This window comes from Zootoca vivipara, chromosome 5 (genome assembly GCF_963506605.1).
Source record: "Zootoca vivipara chromosome 5, rZooViv1.1, whole genome shotgun sequence".
In the NCBI taxonomy this organism is placed as follows: domain Eukaryota; kingdom Metazoa; phylum Chordata; class Lepidosauria; order Squamata; family Lacertidae; genus Zootoca; species Zootoca vivipara.
The window spans coordinates 69,725,451-69,742,702 of record NC_083280.1 but is presented as its reverse complement, the minus strand read 5'-3'; the positions used below and the strand labels follow the sequence as shown (position 1 = coordinate 69,742,702).

Below are 17,252 nucleotides of genomic sequence, written 5' to 3'. Positions count from 1 at the left end.
AAATGTTCTGCTGCCCTCCGAGCTAACTAACAACACAATCCTATAACAACATATTCAGGTATAAGCTCCATTGAGTTCAATGGGGGCTTACTCCAGGGATACACGATTGCAGCCTAAGTCCATCTCTTAAAACATTCAGCATATAAAAGGGAGAAAACAGATATTTATATATGTATGAAAATTATTATTTCATGAGTAATATATTGAGGCAATAGGTTTATTGGAGTGGAAAAATTGGGAAAGGACGGGAAGTCAAACTTAAGCCATATTTACATTAACTGTTTTTTTTTCCTTTTTCTTCCATTACATTTTATTGTAATTTATATTTAGTGTTAGCCGCCCTGAGCCCAGCCCTGGCCGGGGAGGGCGGAGTATAAATTAAAAAATTATTATTATTATTATTATTATTATTATTATTATTATGTACTAAATATATTGTATGAGGAATTACAGTGGAACCTTAGTTTACAACTACCTCTGTTTATGAACGCCTCCATTTACGAATGCCGCAGACCCAGAAGTGTTTACATCCGGGTTCTGCGGCGTCGGATGCGCAGATTGCTTCTGCGCAGCACGTGCATGCGTAAAAGCGCTCTATCGCACGTGCATAAGCGTGCCTTCGGGGAGCGAATGCCTCCATTTACGAATGCCTCCTTGGAACGGATTGCATTCGTAAACCGAGGTTCCACTGTATATTCTTTTGGTAGGATTTTTGTTTTGACAAAACTGACTTATGGAAAATAAGGAAGATATGTCTTTGATGTACAGATGCAAGTATGAACAATAAAGCATATTAAAAAAAACATTCAGCATAATATCATATAAGGCCTTTCCTTCCCGTTCCTTTCTCCACAAAGTGCCTTTTGCCTCTGCCGGGGAAACAATGGGTTCCCCACCCCCATTTGCTATAGTATACTGTCTTGAAAACCGTTAGGCATACAAACAAGCAAAGGGAGGCACAAACAGACTTGGGAGACTGCCAAAGAAACTTGCTGCATGGGAGTTTTCCAAATCTGGCACGAGATAAAACTATGTCTTTAATTCTAAGCGCCCTTGGAAATGCATTCCACTGGCAGCAGTATTCACTTCCAGATCAGCATGCTAGTCCTTAAGAAAAAAAGAGAAGATAAATAGAGATAGCGAGGATGGACAACTTACTGCCCACCTAGGGTCTCACTTACATTTTTTATTGTTCCAAATTAGAATTCTCAGACTCCTAGCTTTAAAAACAAACTAACAGAAAACAAACTAACAAACTAACAGAAAAGGGGGGGGAGGGAAGAGTAGTGCCTCCTTGATTACAGAAAGAATAATTTTCCATTCCACAGATAAGCCCAACATTCATAACTTCCTGTCAGTCGTATATCAAGGTTTTTATCTAGATAACACATTGAACAACCTAAAGTGGTATATAAACGTTACGTATTGTTCTGCTTTCTTTCTTTTTTTAAAGTCAATCTCCAGTTTGTGAAATATTACTTTTGTTTCATATAACTAAAAAAAGGCACATTAGTGCAGAAAGATAGCCAAAAAAAAATTATGTTTCCAATGTGCTCCTCATGCTGAAAGCAAATTACATTTCAACAGCATCAAGACAACATGCAACACCCAAGAATGGAAGGCACCTTCCACAAACCTAAAAATTAAAATAGAAAATCCAGGGGCTAAGCACCTGACATTATATATATATATATATGAAATGTATACACACAAACCTACTAAATAGCCACAGAAATTAGTAAGTGAAGAGCTGAGATGAAGAGGGACCTGTTTAAATGAGGCAAGCAAAACAGGTACTGTATCAAAGATTTTAGATCCATGGAAAAATTGACCCTTTTTCCATCCCAGAGTGTGGGAAGAAAGGGTTTCGAACCATAAAAGAGAACAGCAGGGAGGAGAAAATCCTGTACAACTACGAAGGTACCTGACTTGATGAATCAGGGGAGGGCATCCAGAATCCTTTTCCTGTTGCACTGAAGGATAACGGAAAATAAATACATTTAAAAAAACGCGATTCAAACGATGCCGCCCAACTTTCTCGGGAGCGATTTAAAAGGGAGCTCCCCTCCTCTCTCTCCGCAAAGTCTCAGGGCATTCCATCAAGGGCTTTGCTGCTGCTGCTGCTGTCGCCGCTGCTACTTCGGTGGCTAAGCAGTTAAAATCATCTCTGGGGGTGGGGGGGGGGCAAAACAATTGCTGCAGCGGAGTCCTCTCAGCCGAAGCCGAGAGACTGTAGCACTTTTGTTTTCGAGAGATCAAAAATCCGATCCCGTTTGCCAATGAAAACAGGGCCGGCAGAGCCCCGGGAATCTGCACACTCTGAGCAGAACAGCCTCGACTGTCTGTGCGCTGGAGGGTGGGGGGGTGGGCTTTATATAAAAAGAGGGCCAGCTCAGTGGGCTTCTCTGCCAATGAAAAGCTTGGGATTCCTGGCAACAAAAGCCACAAGGCACTAGGAGACCACAGGCCATAGAGACTGCCAAGGCAGGACAAGGCTTCGTACAAATGACGGGGAAAGCGCAGGCTTCTCGGCTTGGGAATCAAACCCAAGGATGGGCTTCTTCTGCACCTCTGAGAAACATCACCATCTCCCCTGTCAGGGATGCTTTTCTAGAATGTAGCTTTCTGCCATCATTTGCTTTTCGCATTTATTCTCCTTTTCAGGAGATGCCTCAGCAACCACCAATCCAGGAGGAAAAGCAGAATCCGTAAGGCAAGGAATAGACTGCTGGTTGTTCTTTCCTTGAAATGCTCCAACACTCCCGAGGCAATTGCTAAAATATTTTATTGCCACCCAACTATCAGTATGTAAAATTAAACTGGCAGGGACTGGTATACTGTACAATCACATAAGAGTGCATCATCATCTACTTTGACTGGCTGGCTTCACAGGGGCTGCATACTGATGTCTATGGTTTTCATCGTGTTTTTCAAACGCATAGGCAGTCTTGAGTACTTGGAGAAGTCAGGGGAATTAATGAAAGCTTCTCTTTGAAAAGGGAGATGTTAATGGAAAATAGCCTATGTGCAACTTCACTTGATTGCATTCATTCAATTTCATCCTAGCCAATAACTTTTCTACACACCCCTTATCACTTCCACAACTGTTTAAAAATCTAAATTATAATCTGCTTGGAGCAAAGACCCAAGACTCATTTCTTACTGCGTAGGTCGGTGGAAGCATCAGAAATCTCTCAATTTAGTATTAACCACTCTCCTGGCAGGTAATATGAGGTCTATTATTCTTAACATGCAACAATACTTCCAGTCAATTTTGTAAATATATCCATCTTATTGCACTGAACTGCTAATCATTCCTGCAGTGAACCAGGTCCTGAGATGGCTGGCACTAGGTTGACTCAACAGTTTCATAAGGAAGTGTTAGCTCCTCTCTGGCAAGATGTCAGTGTTCCAAATGTGCATCACTTCGCAGGAGACCTGTCGCGTTACATGGAAGCACAAGTCAGCTGCGCATCCCTTTCCCACTATTTCTCTGAATGCACAAAGCAGCTCCAAGCTTATTACTCCTCATGTCTCATCCACCATCCATTTTCACCTGCAGTCTGCAGTTTTGTCCCAACCCCCCCAAAAAAAAACTAAAACAGAGAGTAACACCATAGTACAAGGGAAGAAAATCAGGTCCAACTAATGTATATATAAGTTCAGTTTCAAGTTTCTCTTCAGACTCAGCTACAAACATCAGAACAGAGACAGAGAGAAGGCACGCACACGCACACACACACACCGGACCCAGCAAAACAGATCTTGCCCTGCCTAAGGAGGCCCACCACACATCCAAATCTTCCCCATCTCATAGCCTTTTGCTGTGGTGTTTCTTTTGCAGAGCCAGCCCAATACATTTTCCTACCTGAGGCAGAAATTCCAAGTGCCCTCCCCCAGTCAAGGTGCACAGTACTCACATTTTGGCCCCCCAAAAACAGAAAAAAAAATCTCACAAGCATCTCACCTTGGGAGTGAATCTACAACAACAATCAAAACAGTAATTTGCTATTATTTCACCCAAAATCAGCTTCATGGGACAATAGCCTAATAGTAGGACCAGCTCTGCTGGTAAACGGTTGTGACCCTTTTCACCATTGGCTTCTAAAACTTTTCTGTGGAAAACTGTTTAACGTCTGCAGCCAGCTCAGTTGTAGAGTTGATTATTTGTAAGCAGGTGATCGCAGGTTCAATCCCTGGCAATTCCAGGTAGGGCTACGAAATATATTCACCCACCCCTAACATTATCACATCCCTCACCTTTTGGAGTCTCTCTATGGTCAGTAAGTTTCATCTGAGAAAGCATTGGATTAAGTGGCAACCATGCATAAATGAGACACGCTCTTTAAATATTATGCTTCCTCCTAGTACGACGCTGCCAAGTTGCACTGCAGCTGCCAAGCAGAAGCCAAATATTTATAGGAGGCCACGGAGCCAAAGGAAAAGTAGTGAAAAGGCATTCAGCCCAATAAACATCAGGAGGAATGTAAAGCGAACCCAGGCAGTGCCCGAAAATGGAAACGCTTGAAGGCCTGGAACGCTGTTAATACAATGCTCATGCTATGGATGTTAAGATACTAGGCAAACTACACTGGCTCCTTACAAGCTGGCATGAGGAATTCATTTTGCTTTGGCTTGGTCCAGGAACTCCTTGCTGGCCATGCTACTGAGGGGTGCTGTGGCCTGGGTTTGCTTTTGATAGACTTAAGCATGCCTCACTCTGAGCACGAGGATAAGAAAGCTAAAATGCATGACATAAGAAATCAGAAAATTTCCCCCACAAGGAATGTGTGGTGGAGATTTACAGCGGTCCTTTCAAACAGATAAAATGGGCAAGACACAGCAGGACCACAAAGGAAGAGAGCTAAAAGTTCACATGATATTGGCCTTTTCTAAAGCTAAGCAGAATTTTGCAACAATCGGGGGGGGGGGGAGATACTCTCCTGTCATTGCCAATTGTTGCAAAGCTGCCCAGAGAATGGATTTACAGTATTTTCATTTTATTTTATCTTCTCTCCCCCCCCCCCCACGCCCCACTTCTTCAAAGAAGGACTGTTGCCAAGCTGTTTCCAAGCGGTGGAGATTTCCTTTCACAGGTCTTTGTTGTTAACTCTTGCTGCCAGGATGCTATTTGTGAAACTGGAGAGCTCAAGAGGAGAGGGGGAAACAGCTCAGCATTAACCTTCCTACCGAAAGGAAGCCTGCAAGAGTTCTGTTCCGTGGTGAGAGAGACGCTTATGCTCTGAGAAACAATGTTTGTAAGAAGACCGCACAAATTTGCCGTACAGACACCAACAGCAACCCAATATGGGACAATCCTCTGCATTGGTAACCATTCTAACGTCAGTAAAGGTCAAGTAGCCCCAGGCCTCCATTAAGGCCCCTGAGTGAATGGGTTTGCTGATTTTAAAAAACCTGCTTGTTTAAAAAGTTTTAGAAGATGGTTGGGAAAAAATAATGCAAAGGGGGGGGGTCCTGCCAAAATCTCTGCCACTGGCCTTTCTCCTTCAAGCAGCACAAGTTGTTTGATATTGGCTCCCAGTACGTTTCCGAGCACAATTCAAAGTGTTGGTGTTGACCTTTAAAGCCCTAAATGGCCTCGGTCCAGTATACCTGAAGGATCGTCTCCACCCCCATCCCCCCATCGTTCTGCCCGGACACTGAGGTCCAGCTCCGAGGGCCTTCTGGCGGTTCCCTTGCTACGAGAAGCCAAGTTGCAGGGAACCAGGCAGAGGGCCTTCTCGGTAGTGGCACCCACCCTGTGGAATGCCCTCCCACTAGAGGTCAAAGAGAACAACAATTACCAGACCTTTAGAAGGCATCTCAAGGCAGCCCTGTTTAGGGAAGCTTTTAATGTTTGATGGATTTCTGTATTTTAGTGTTTTGTTGGAAGCCGCCCAGGGGAACCCGGCCAGATGGGCGGGGTATAAATAATAAATTGTTGTTGTTGTTGTTGTTGTTGTTGTTGTTGTTGTTGTTGTCATAAATGTGCCATTTTCCAGAGAAGTAGCTGTCTTAGTCGTTTGCAACAAAAAAAATAAAACAACTGAGATTTGTGGCACCTTGTAGCATATGCTTTCATGCACCAAGGTCGAAGAGCACCCTGGTGCGCAAATGTTTATGCCGTAATAAATCTGCTTTATCTTTAAGGTGCCACAAGCCTCTTGGTTGACATAAATGTGGAAGGTTAAGATCAGAAACATTGTTTTTATTTTCAGGTGCCTCTGGCATGACACAGGCCATTAAGTTCTCTGTGAAATATAGGGATGCAAGCTGATATACGAAAGAGCACATCTAACAATGGTTGGTAGTTCTGAATAACTTTCAGATCTCTCCCAGCATTGAGATCCCAAAAAGAGACAGTTACATGGAAGCATGATAGTACTACTTCCTTTATGCCACGTGCAGCGAACATTTGGCCCTTCAGGTGATGCTGAATGACAATATCCATCATTGCTTGCTATTGGCTATGCTTGCTGGGGCTGATGGGAGTCGTAGTTCAGCAACATTTAGAACAGGGGTCAACAACCTTTTTCAGCCATGGGCCAGTCCACCGTCCCTCAGTCCATGTGGGGGGGCCGGAATTAATTTTGAAAATAAAATGAATGAATTCCTATGCCCAATAAATAACTCAGAGATGCATTTTAAATAAAAGGACACACTCTACTCATGTCAAAACATGCTGATTCCTGGACCATCCGCGGGCCGGATTGAGAAGGCAATTGGGCCGCATCCGGCCCCCAGGCCTTAGGTTGCCTACCCCTGACCTAGAAGGTCAGTGGGTTCCCACCACTTTTCATCCACAATCACTTGCTGTTTTCCTTCCACACCTAAAGCTCATTTCTAAACCACTTTATAATCTCTAAGTGGTGCACAGCAAAGCTATCAAGATGAACCACAAAAGTCAATAGCTACTTTAATACTAGATCTGTACCTTTTATTCATTGCTGTATATTCTTTTATTCATTACCATCGCATTTAACAGCAGGACAGCTCGGTTCTATTTTTATTTATAGCATATCAAAAACTTCAAGAAGTTGTCAAACGGGGACCTCTTCTGGCAAAGTTAGGCATTCCCACACAAACTGCTTCCTTTAAACCAGAGCTTGCCAAATTGTGTGCGGCTGCAGTGTGTAGTAGGTGTGTCACACAAATGCTCCCCCTGCTCCTACCGGGGCTGGAAACCTCCTGTTTGCTAGTAAAACTTAATTACTCTTTCGCAAAATGACGCATGTTTAAAAAGAGTATCACCAACATGAAAAGTTCAGAAAGCTCTGTTTGAAACTATTGGGAAAGGTTTTACATAAATTTTACCCATTTACACATGGTGGGCAGCTCAACAGCAGAAGGCAAACTTACAAATGCCATATTCCTAAGATCTGGAACATGGAGCAGGCCTCAGGTACTGGTTCACAGCATTGACCCACATCAAACATCAAACACTTTTCAAAACATGTGAAACACGTTGTGGGGTGTTTTCCCCCTACAATACACAGGGCTATCAGCTGATTAACTACTTTTTAAACACTGATTAACTACCTCCTCTTGCTCGGATACATTTGCATTTTATTAAAACCGCAGGAGAGGTGCGTTTTTGAGATACTGAAGGAAGTGCAAGAAAGCTTTAGTTTATAAAACTGCAAGTTGCCATTCACAATCCTCCTCTTCTATAACCTAAATGCACGCAATTGCACTTGTTCATTTTTAAACTGTGTTCCCTTTACCTCTGTCTTTACATTGCAAGCAACTCCCTCCCCCTTTGTTTTTTGCTTAAGTTTATCTGTAAAGAATGTAATGTGTGTACGGCAATTTTATATAAAGCGAACATAATATGTCATTAGAAGGAAATGCTATCTTCAAATTCTTAATTTGTATCCCAATTGAAGCTGGTCCTCAGCAAACAGCTATAAAAGCTTGCAGCCTTAACAGCACAGGTCTTGTGTTTGTTTACTGAGCCCTTGTGCAACGCAAGGCATGCAGACTGGAAATTAATTCCAAAACTCTTCTCTAGACTTTGAAACTATGTGCAAAATGCCTGCCGCTAGACAATGCTCAGTGAAGATCATATATAGATATACCTGTTTCAGACACCAGTCTTAATGCCTTGTGCATTTTAATTTGCTTCCAGAACATTTGCTTATGCTCCTACTTTCAGACCTCAGATATGCTCCACAATGAATGGAAGGGAGAGCTGGACTCTCCCTACAGATGTGCCTGTCTTACCACCTTCCTTGGATAAACCTTTCAGGTTGCACACCTATCAGATGCCGGCGTGAATGACTGCAAGAACAAAATAATTGTAACCTGTACTTTTCTACTAGGGGGGGAAAAGGTGCTGGTACTGCGTACCCTTGAGTATTCCCAGAGAAAGAGAGAAATGCACTGGTTGTAACTGCATAACAAGAACACAAGATTTCAAAAGATACATGGATAAGAATTGTACATAACAATTGGTGACGGGGTTCTGCGGCTTTTGTGTGTGAAAAAGCAACAAATAAACGAAGTCTAATGACCCACAAACATTCTTTCTTGACCATTCTGGATTTGTATGCAAGAGCACAAACACTCAAGAAGAAACCCTGGTAATTCTCTATCAACAAAACAAATTTCTAGAACAAAACTGTCATCAACAGGGCAATCCTATACATGCCTATTCAAAAGTAAACCTACACTGAAATTTAATGAGATTTATTCTCTGGTAACTGCTATAGGTCTGAAGCCTAAATTGTTTCTAATATTTTGTTAGGAGCCACCCAGAGTGGCTGGGGCAACCGGGTCAGATGGAAGGATTTATTTATTTATTTATTTATAATATTACTACGGTATTACTACTACTAACATACAGGCATGCAAAGGCTCCATAACCCAGTCTAAGCAAGGGCAAGACATTAGTAGCTCCACATTTGGAGAGCCAAAACACCAGAAGCTCAGCTGCTCTCTAGGATACCCTTGCAAGCTTGTGACTGCTGTCTTTTATGCACAGGTGTAGCTAAGCACACAAGGATTTCTGCTCCAGAAAGCAATGAGTAGAACAAACAACAGACAGTTTGCCAGACCAGCCAAGGGCACCCACTTGATTATGCCATTGATGCACTATCCGCATGACAAGAGAGGCACTCTTAGGTGGGGATAATGCTGAATTTGAACACCCATGGATGCAACAGATGTTTCCTGCTTGGCAGGGGGTTGGACTGGATGGCCCTTGTGGTCTCTTCCAACTCTGTGATTCTATGATTCTATCAAAATATAAGTTGTATGCAACTGCAACAACAACAACAACAACACATTCCAACTACAACCAAAAAATGGGGGAAGCTTTGACAGGATTGTGAAGGAGTGACATTACAGCCTCTTTAAGAAGAACGTAATAAGCAATCTTCTATCAAAGCCAGTGCAGTATTGTCTAATATTCTGACTGGCAGTGGCTCTCCAAGGACAGAAAAGGCCTCTTATCAAATGTCTTTCAAAGTATGTGTTCTGCCTAAGATCGGAGTCCTTCCCTTTCAACAGATAAAATTAACACGGAGGCATAGGTCACTAGGCACACAGCAGCAACAATGTGTGTTCATCAAAAATATGTGTTGTTGTTTTTTTTAAAAAAAAGTCTATGATAATAAAGGACAAGTGTTTGCACATTACACTAAGCCATTCAGTACGGTTTACTAAGCTAACTTGTGCACACAGTCCAAGCATCCCTGCTTTGCTCCTCCACCTTGCACAAGCAAGTAAACAAACCACAATGGAGATAGTTTAGCAGCATTCAAATCCAGGATCTTGGTTTGTTTCACCCTATTAAACCACAATCAAGCACAACCATGATCCTGGGCTTGGATGGTTTATTTACCCATTTATGCAAAGAGAGGAGCAAAGCAGGAGTGCTCAGGACACAGCTCATGCACATTATGGCTTACTAAATCGTATTTATGGGGTCCCCAACATGATGCCCTCGGGCACAATGGCACCCTTGAAGACTTTCCCTGGTGCACACAAAGCTTCTGCACACACACTCCAATGCTTGTCCTCCGCACCTCCTGGTGAAGGGGCAAGGGTTACCTTTCTTCTTGTGAAGCACATAGAGATGGAGGCAAGCATGGGAAGAGTGGTGCTCTTTCCCACTTTCTCTTTCAGCTCTATGTGCTCTTCAAGGCCCAGAGCGGCACCTGAGCAGAAATTGGAGCAACTGAGAAGGGCAGGAGAGAAAGGGTTTGAGTGGCTGGGGGGAGGAAAACAGTGATTGGTGGGGAGGCAAAGAAGACAAAGCTGGGTGTTGCAGGAGTCAAGAGGCAGACAGTGCCAGAGAGGGGAAAGCGGGAATGCCTGAGAAATAAGGCAGGTGCAATTTACACAGTAAATTGAATAATATTGAAATGGAATAATCTCCCTGTGGATTCTGCCTCCCCTCCATCCCCACAAAACCATCCTGAAATCACATCTCCATTGAATGACCTGCAAAAACATGGACCTGATACATCAATCCTTTTGATCCTCATAACTTTTTCTACTCAAAACCTCTGTTAAATCATAGGTCTCTTCTGTTGTCTACAGATGACTTCTGTGATTTGTTGATGGTGTTGCCGCCATCTTATGTCATGAATATCCAGGAGGATCAATATCCGTCCATCCCCTGTTAATAGCAGGCACAGGATCTACAAAGCCTTACTACCATTGTAAACTTTCATTTTGTGGTGTGCTTTTTGGAGTCTCCTTGTAAAGTTATGCGAATTCAAGAGGATTTGTTTTTAATTCTATGGGATCCTACTTTTACCTGGACCCCAGTTGTACCCACACCTTCCCCTACCTATGCAAAGGAAACCTCTTTTTCTCTGTAGGGGGGACATGAACCTGGGGGGGGCGGCAGTGGAAGAGAGAAGCAACCAGAGGGAATATTGCCCATGACACTCTCTCAAAACTCCAAAGGTGCCCACAGGCTCCAAAAGGCTGGCGGATGCTGGCTTAGCATTATGTGCAAACACTGCCAGTGGCTGGGAAGAGGGGAAGTGTTCAGAAAGACTGGTCCAAAGCAATTGCAGTAGGAGCTCTATAAGGAGAAGCAGGTGCTGCTGTGAGAAAATTCACTTAGAGAGGAGCAACAGTGACATGTCAAGGGATGGAGGGTGGGGCAAGACACCACAGGTCTGGATGCACCCATGTATACTGTATTTAAGTAAAAGCAGAAGCCATGCCATGGAAACCAACAGCAACTCAGTAAGGGTTTTCTATTCTGATTGTGTCCATTTGTATCTTGCAGCATAGCAAGTGAGGTGAAGCAAAGAAATTCCAATTGCATTTGGAGAAGACTCATGCAGTAAGCACACAATGTGGTTTGGTACATGGCCAAGTCTAGCAGGGAAAGCCTCGAAAATGCTAAATATCGCTCCCAGTCAGTGCAGGCCTTGTAACTCCCAAAGCAAAGAAAACCTATTTCCTTCCTAATGGAAGGAACTGCCTCCTCTGGTTGCAAGGCTTTTGTGCTAGACTAGAGTACAGTACTGATTCCATCAGCGATCCCATGGGAAGATGTGGAATTTTTTTTCTTTTTTTCCCCCTGAGGGTATTTTGGGGGAGATATACCTGTATATATTTTAGAGTAAAGGCTAAAGAGTCAAAAGGAATGCAGATGAAGCAGAGAAAGCTCAATTTCCTAGGAAGGTGGGTTTCCCCCCACCAGGGCCGGCTCTAGGTAGACCCCCAGTGGCGCGGTGCACCATGGCGCCAGGCCAGTAGGCAGGGCGCCGCACAACGAAGCCGCGCAGAAACCATGCTGCACCCTGCGAGGGCGTGGAGCGATCTCCGCCCCTCAGCTAGAGGGCGCACGACCTGCTCGAGACTGCCCTGCCCCCCACTTAGCAACATTGTGGATTATCAGGCTGTTGCAGAGAAATAAGACACCCCCATTGACTGTGTGAACAAAGAAGTGCTTAAAACAGTAGGCATGAGACAAGAGATCAGAACAGAACAGGAGGGTGGCATCCCACTAAGTTTCACTAAGAGTAGACCCACTGAAATAAATGAACACGGCTAAGTTAGGCTGGTTAATTTCAGTAGGTCTACACTGAGTAAAAATACCAACAATAATACATGTGTGAATTCTTTTAGCCATGCACTAACCATCACGTAACACACTTTAAAACTGATCATAAACACATAGACAAAAAAACACAGATGCTACTGAGATTCACACTAGTTATTTCTAGATGATGGCCACAAACTAACACAAGAGGGCTGTCTACCATTGTATGTAAGAGAGTGCCTAGGTTTTGAACACAGGACCTTTTGCTCTGCGTCTCTTCCAAAGTGAGGTTCATACCCTCTACGCAGCCTTCCCCAACCTGGAAGCCCTCCAAAGGTTTTGGACCACAACTCCCAACTCCCCTAACCACTAGCCCGACTGGCCGTGGCTGATGGAAACTGGTACTCCAAGGTATCTGGAGAGGTCAGGATAGAGATGACTGCCTTAGAGACCCACACAAGAGAATTGTACCCACACCTTCCCCTACCTATGCAAAGGAAATCGTGGAACAATGCCTATTTTAACAATGCCTTTTGGTCTCGGACCAGAAATGGGGTGTTTGTTTGTTTTTAAAGGAACAATATTGGATCGCACACATGCTGCCCATTCAGAGTATGCATGCATGCAATAGGATACGAACCCAATTCAGTCCCACAGAAGGAAACTTACTTCCGAGTAAACATGTATGGATCGGCCTGCTGTGAGGCTGCAACCCTAAGCACCCCTTCCTACCGTGTTTCCCCCTTTTTAAGACACCGTCTTATAACTTTTTTTCCTCAAAAAAACACAGGGTGGCTTACTTTCGGTGGGATGTCTTATTTTTTAATTACTGGTACGGTTTTTACGGCTCAGGGCGCTGCTGTGCTCTCTTGAGTGCTCAGCACTGCAGCAGCCACCGGTTCCGGGCGGCAGGGCAGCAGGCGTCCTTGGCCAGGCCAGGCGGAGGCCACTGGCTCAGGCGCTCCCCCCGCCGCTGCAGGGTGCTCCAAGCTCCTTGGCTGGGCCAGGCAAGGAAGAAGCAGTGAGCCCAGCGGTGGTGGCAAGCGGTGGTGGCAAGCGGAGCACGGGGATGCAGCCAGCAAGGCGGGAGCGCGATCAGCTGTTAAGCAGAGCTCTTGGCCGCATGGAGTGACTCTGTGAGTGGAGGTGCCTGTGGGGGTTGGTTTCCATGGCGCGGAAGTATGGCTTATTTTGGGGGTATGTCTTATATTTCTCAAATGCTTAAAAACCCTGCCATGGCTTACTTTATGACTATGTATTAAAAAGGGGGAAACAGGGTAGCAAGCCAGCTGCAATGAGCCCCGTGGGGTTTACTTACAAGTAGGCATGAAGCGCGCCGGGATGCCAACGCGAGGTTCCCTTCGCCAAGCGAGCGAGAGTCTCGCATCCAAGTCTGCAGGGGCGACGGCTGAGATCTTCAGCCCCGACAGCTGCCCTCGCCTGGGCAGGCCTCCGATCCCCGGCGGGCTCCGGGAATCACGAGTGCTGGGGGACTCCAGGCGGCCCCTGTTGCCTCTCCTCCTTCCCGGTGGCTCTTAGCGTTAAACCGGTGCATGGAAACTCAGGCAGCAGCAGCAGCACTTCCTGCCAGCTCGCCAGGAGACGCGGGGAGCGAGGGCGGCGGGACGGACCCAAAAGGCGGAGCACCAAAGGAGGGGACTCACTCACCGGAGGGACGGCATCCCCTGCTGGCTCTGGAGAGAGGAGCTGCGCGGAGGGGCGCCGCCTGGGCCAGCCTTTTGTTCTTGTTCCTCCTCCTCCTCCTCCCCAGCGCCCGGGGCGCATCCACTGCCGCGCGCGCCTCTCGGGGCTGCCCGCCCTCCCCAAAACAAGAAGCCGGGCGGAGTTCCTGCCTCCTGCCGTAGTTCCAGGTTCCGATCGCCGCTTCTTCTCTAGCGGACGGAACCCGCCCCCCTCCCCAGGCTCACCAGCCGTCCTCGCTTGGCTACAAATGTGCGCACAAAAGCGCAGGCGGCGGAGGGAGGGACATGCGCAGCCGGCTGCGCTTTCCCAGCTGCTGCAGCTGTTTCCCGGCGCAGACAGATGGCTCTTTTCAGCTACTGCTCTTGCGCCCGTCCCAGGAAAAAGCAGCACTCGGCCCCGCCCCTCCTTTCCTCTTTCTTTCTTTCTTTGCACAACCCTCATTACGCACAACTTAAACCTAAAGCTCAGTGCATGTTTTGAACCGCCGAAGGATGGACGTCACGTGGCTTCAAAAACTTGGGTGTGCAGATTTACTCGTTTGCCAGAAAGCATGGAAACTGATAATGGTTAACAGTCAAGCAACAACTGGAGGGCCAGAGGTTCCGCACCTTGCTTCAAATGTTAGGATCTGGGCAGCTGAAGGATTGCCTACTGTCACACCATCCTGCCTGTGAACTGAGGTCATCCTCAGAGATCCTCTTTGTGTGTCCCTGCCATCTAAAGTGAGGCAGGTGTCTATTGAAGAGACATCAGTGGTGAACCCCTGCATGTGGAATGCTTTCCCTAGGGCAGACATCCCACCCAATTTCTACTATTTCTGACACCCCAGCAAACCCCTTGTTATTTTCCCAGGCTTTGCTTTTTGAAAAATTCCGATTGCTTTAATTCTACAATTTTCCCTTTTTGTTATATCTGTTTGTTGTTTTATTGCTTTTATTAAGAAGTGTTTGAAGCCATGGAGATATTTATATTAAAGGGTGTTAGGCTGTTATATAATATTTAATTAAAAATTTAAAGTTGAATCCTGAAAATAAATTCAAAGCTATGGAGGGTGTGAGGGTATAAAGTGAATCAGAGAACCATGGAGGCTGTGAGGATGAGTCAGGAAGGTATTATTTCTTGCTATGACATGCAGGAGAATCTGGAGAAAGGGAATTTGGTGTGGGATTGGAGATATTGTTGTGAGAGTTGTGGTTAAATCGATTATGGTGATAACAGACTTCTAGGCCAGGAGGAAGATGACGCAGGGAGTTTATTGCTAAAAAGTTGAGAAATGTAGGCCTGTGGCACAATTGTGAAAGATCCAAGGTGAAGAGAGTTTTGAATCCGTGAGAGTGGATGAGGCAATTCTTGAACATAAAACTACATACAGTACAATGATTTTCACCTGTAGTTCAGGTGGCAAAGCAGCAATAGAAGTGTGAGCTCAAGATTTATGAAGGTGCAATATTGTGAGGAGAGGGATTATTATGGAGGAGGCATTCTGAGGGCGTCAGAGGAGGGTGCTGGGGAACAGAGGATTTGGTGCAGCAGGAGACTGTGGTGATAAATCCAGGGATGCTGAAGAAAGAAAGTGGGGACTGCAGTTGCAGGCTGCTGTACTCCTATAAGTAAGGATCTCACCCAAACGCCTTACTTCTCATTCCGCCCCGCCCCCCCCGGCGGACTTTGGTAATATGGCACCCTGAGCAAAGACAAAATTTGGTACTGTACACCCTATAAATAAAGGAGGAGGAGCCCCCTGGGCTTGTCCTGCACTGCCCTAAATCCAGGCTCCAGCGCTACTCCGCAATCAGCTCACATTTGCTCAGTCCTCATTTGGGATGACTTAAGGGAATCTACATTTTTTGTCTTTACCAAATGGGTCCCGACAACTGTTTGGTTCCCTCAGACATGGTTGGTGCCATAGGCTTTTATAATACATATGCCTTTTCTTTCCTAAAATAAGGAATCATTACGTCGAGACAGAGGCAGCAAATGGCGCAAGCGATATTCGCGAGGGAGGCGGGAGGGGGCTGCCTGCCTCTCCGCGAAGGGAGAAGTCGAAGAACCAAAGAGCAAGTTGCTGATAGCTTCAGAAGCTGATAGGTGGGACAAAAATGTACTGGTCGTCTCAGTTTTGGTGAGAGTGTAGCCTGCTCTCCCCCTTTCACTGTTTTGCTGCACCCCTCCCTCCCCCACCCCCAAGCCTGCAGACCTCCATTCCTCTCCGCTTTCCCCTGTGCGCGCACTTTCTTCCCTTTCAGTCTTGGCGCCTTGCGCGCGTAGCTCCTGCGCTGCCCGCCCTTTCCCCTGGAGCCCGCATGGCCTGCGAAACAGAAGCAGCAAGTCAGGGCAGAGGAGGCACCGTCGCTGGCCTGGCCAGCACGACCCAGGCAATCCTTGCTGCGGAGGAGGAGGAGGAGGAGGAGGCTGCATCTTCTCTCGGCGGGAGTGGCGCAAAAAGTGACCGCAGGAGGAGCCCCGTGAGGCTGCAGGCCAAGCAGGGCAGGGAAGGACGCTTCTCCCTTTCTTCCTCCTGTGCAATCTCTTATACGGTGTGTGTATAGGGGCCAAGGTCCCTTCAGGCCCAGGATAGAGCCCCCCAAAGTTGATGGGCATCCCCATTCAAATAGTGTGCATGCACCACATCATGTAATCAATTACACAGGGCGGGGCTCACCTGCCCCCTCAATTTTATTCAAGTTGTCCCCCATGGTGGTGGGGCGCCCTTCCCCAAAAGTGCCATCATACAGTAAGCAAATGTCATCGTCTTGACTGGGCGTACGTCCTTGGGAACAAGGAGCCGGACAAGGCAGATGATGGTGCCCACCTGGCCAGGTGAAGGGCAGTGGTGAATTAAGGTGAGGATGGGTCTCTCTCTTTCACCTCTCTTTTTATCTCTCCCCCCAACACACACTCCACAGGCACCTGTTCCTGTTGTATGTTACTTAAGAAAGTAAGCAGAATAACTGAAGCAATAAGTTATTACTTAGACTAGAATAACTAAAGCAGGAGCTGCTACACTGAGTTTGGCAAGGGGATGCTCAAGTTGAGACCACACAGGACGTGCTCTCAGTTCAGTGCAGTAGAAAACAGACCACCATGTGTCCTCTAGAAGAAAGCTCTGTGAATCACACATACTGCATCCCACCCCAGCGCCACTATGGTCTCCTTGTATCTCCTTCCCAACCCCAGTCAGGCAACAGGACTTTTGCACTGTATTCCCCACTTCCTCAGAATCCCGGGGCTTCATGAAGCTAAATTTGAGGGTGTCAGTATTGACAAGAGAGGCAGCCAGCTGCTGTTCATTAGTCAGCCAGTTTTTGCAAGACTCATACTTTTGAGGCAGATATAACACTTCTCTGATTGAAAAGGCTGGCCCTTGGTAACACTTTTCATTGAAAAGAGTTTCTGATTATGAATGGCTGTAGCCAAATAAGAGCATCACTCCAATGCCATAAACATTCAGTAGACTGTAAATATTGTAACTGGGAGCTGGTGTATGGACTGTGGGTACCAGAAGTTATTGCATTCTGAAGCTAATCGAGTGTGGACC

General features: G+C 46.0%; 1 protein-coding gene across 4 annotated transcripts in view; it reads right to left on the bottom strand.

The window, feature by feature from the left end:
• PALD1 (phosphatase domain containing paladin 1) overlaps positions 1-14,043 on the bottom strand; it is a 96,421-nt gene extending 82,378 nt beyond the window's left edge. Inside the window, exon 1 of one of the 4 annotated variants that reach the window (XM_060274899.1) lies at positions 13,679-14,043. In XM_060274899.1, the coding sequence (XP_060130882.1) occupies positions 13,679-13,692 (14 nt within the window). In that variant the 5' untranslated portion in view covers positions 13,693-14,043. Of the gene's footprint in view, positions 1-1,924; positions 3,579-4,260; positions 4,909-13,328 lie in introns of those variants that run through there. The other 3 variants (XM_035137654.2, XM_035137657.2, XM_035137656.2) reach the window with 3 other exon arrangements.
• Positions 14,044-17,252: the final 3,209 nt, after the last annotated feature.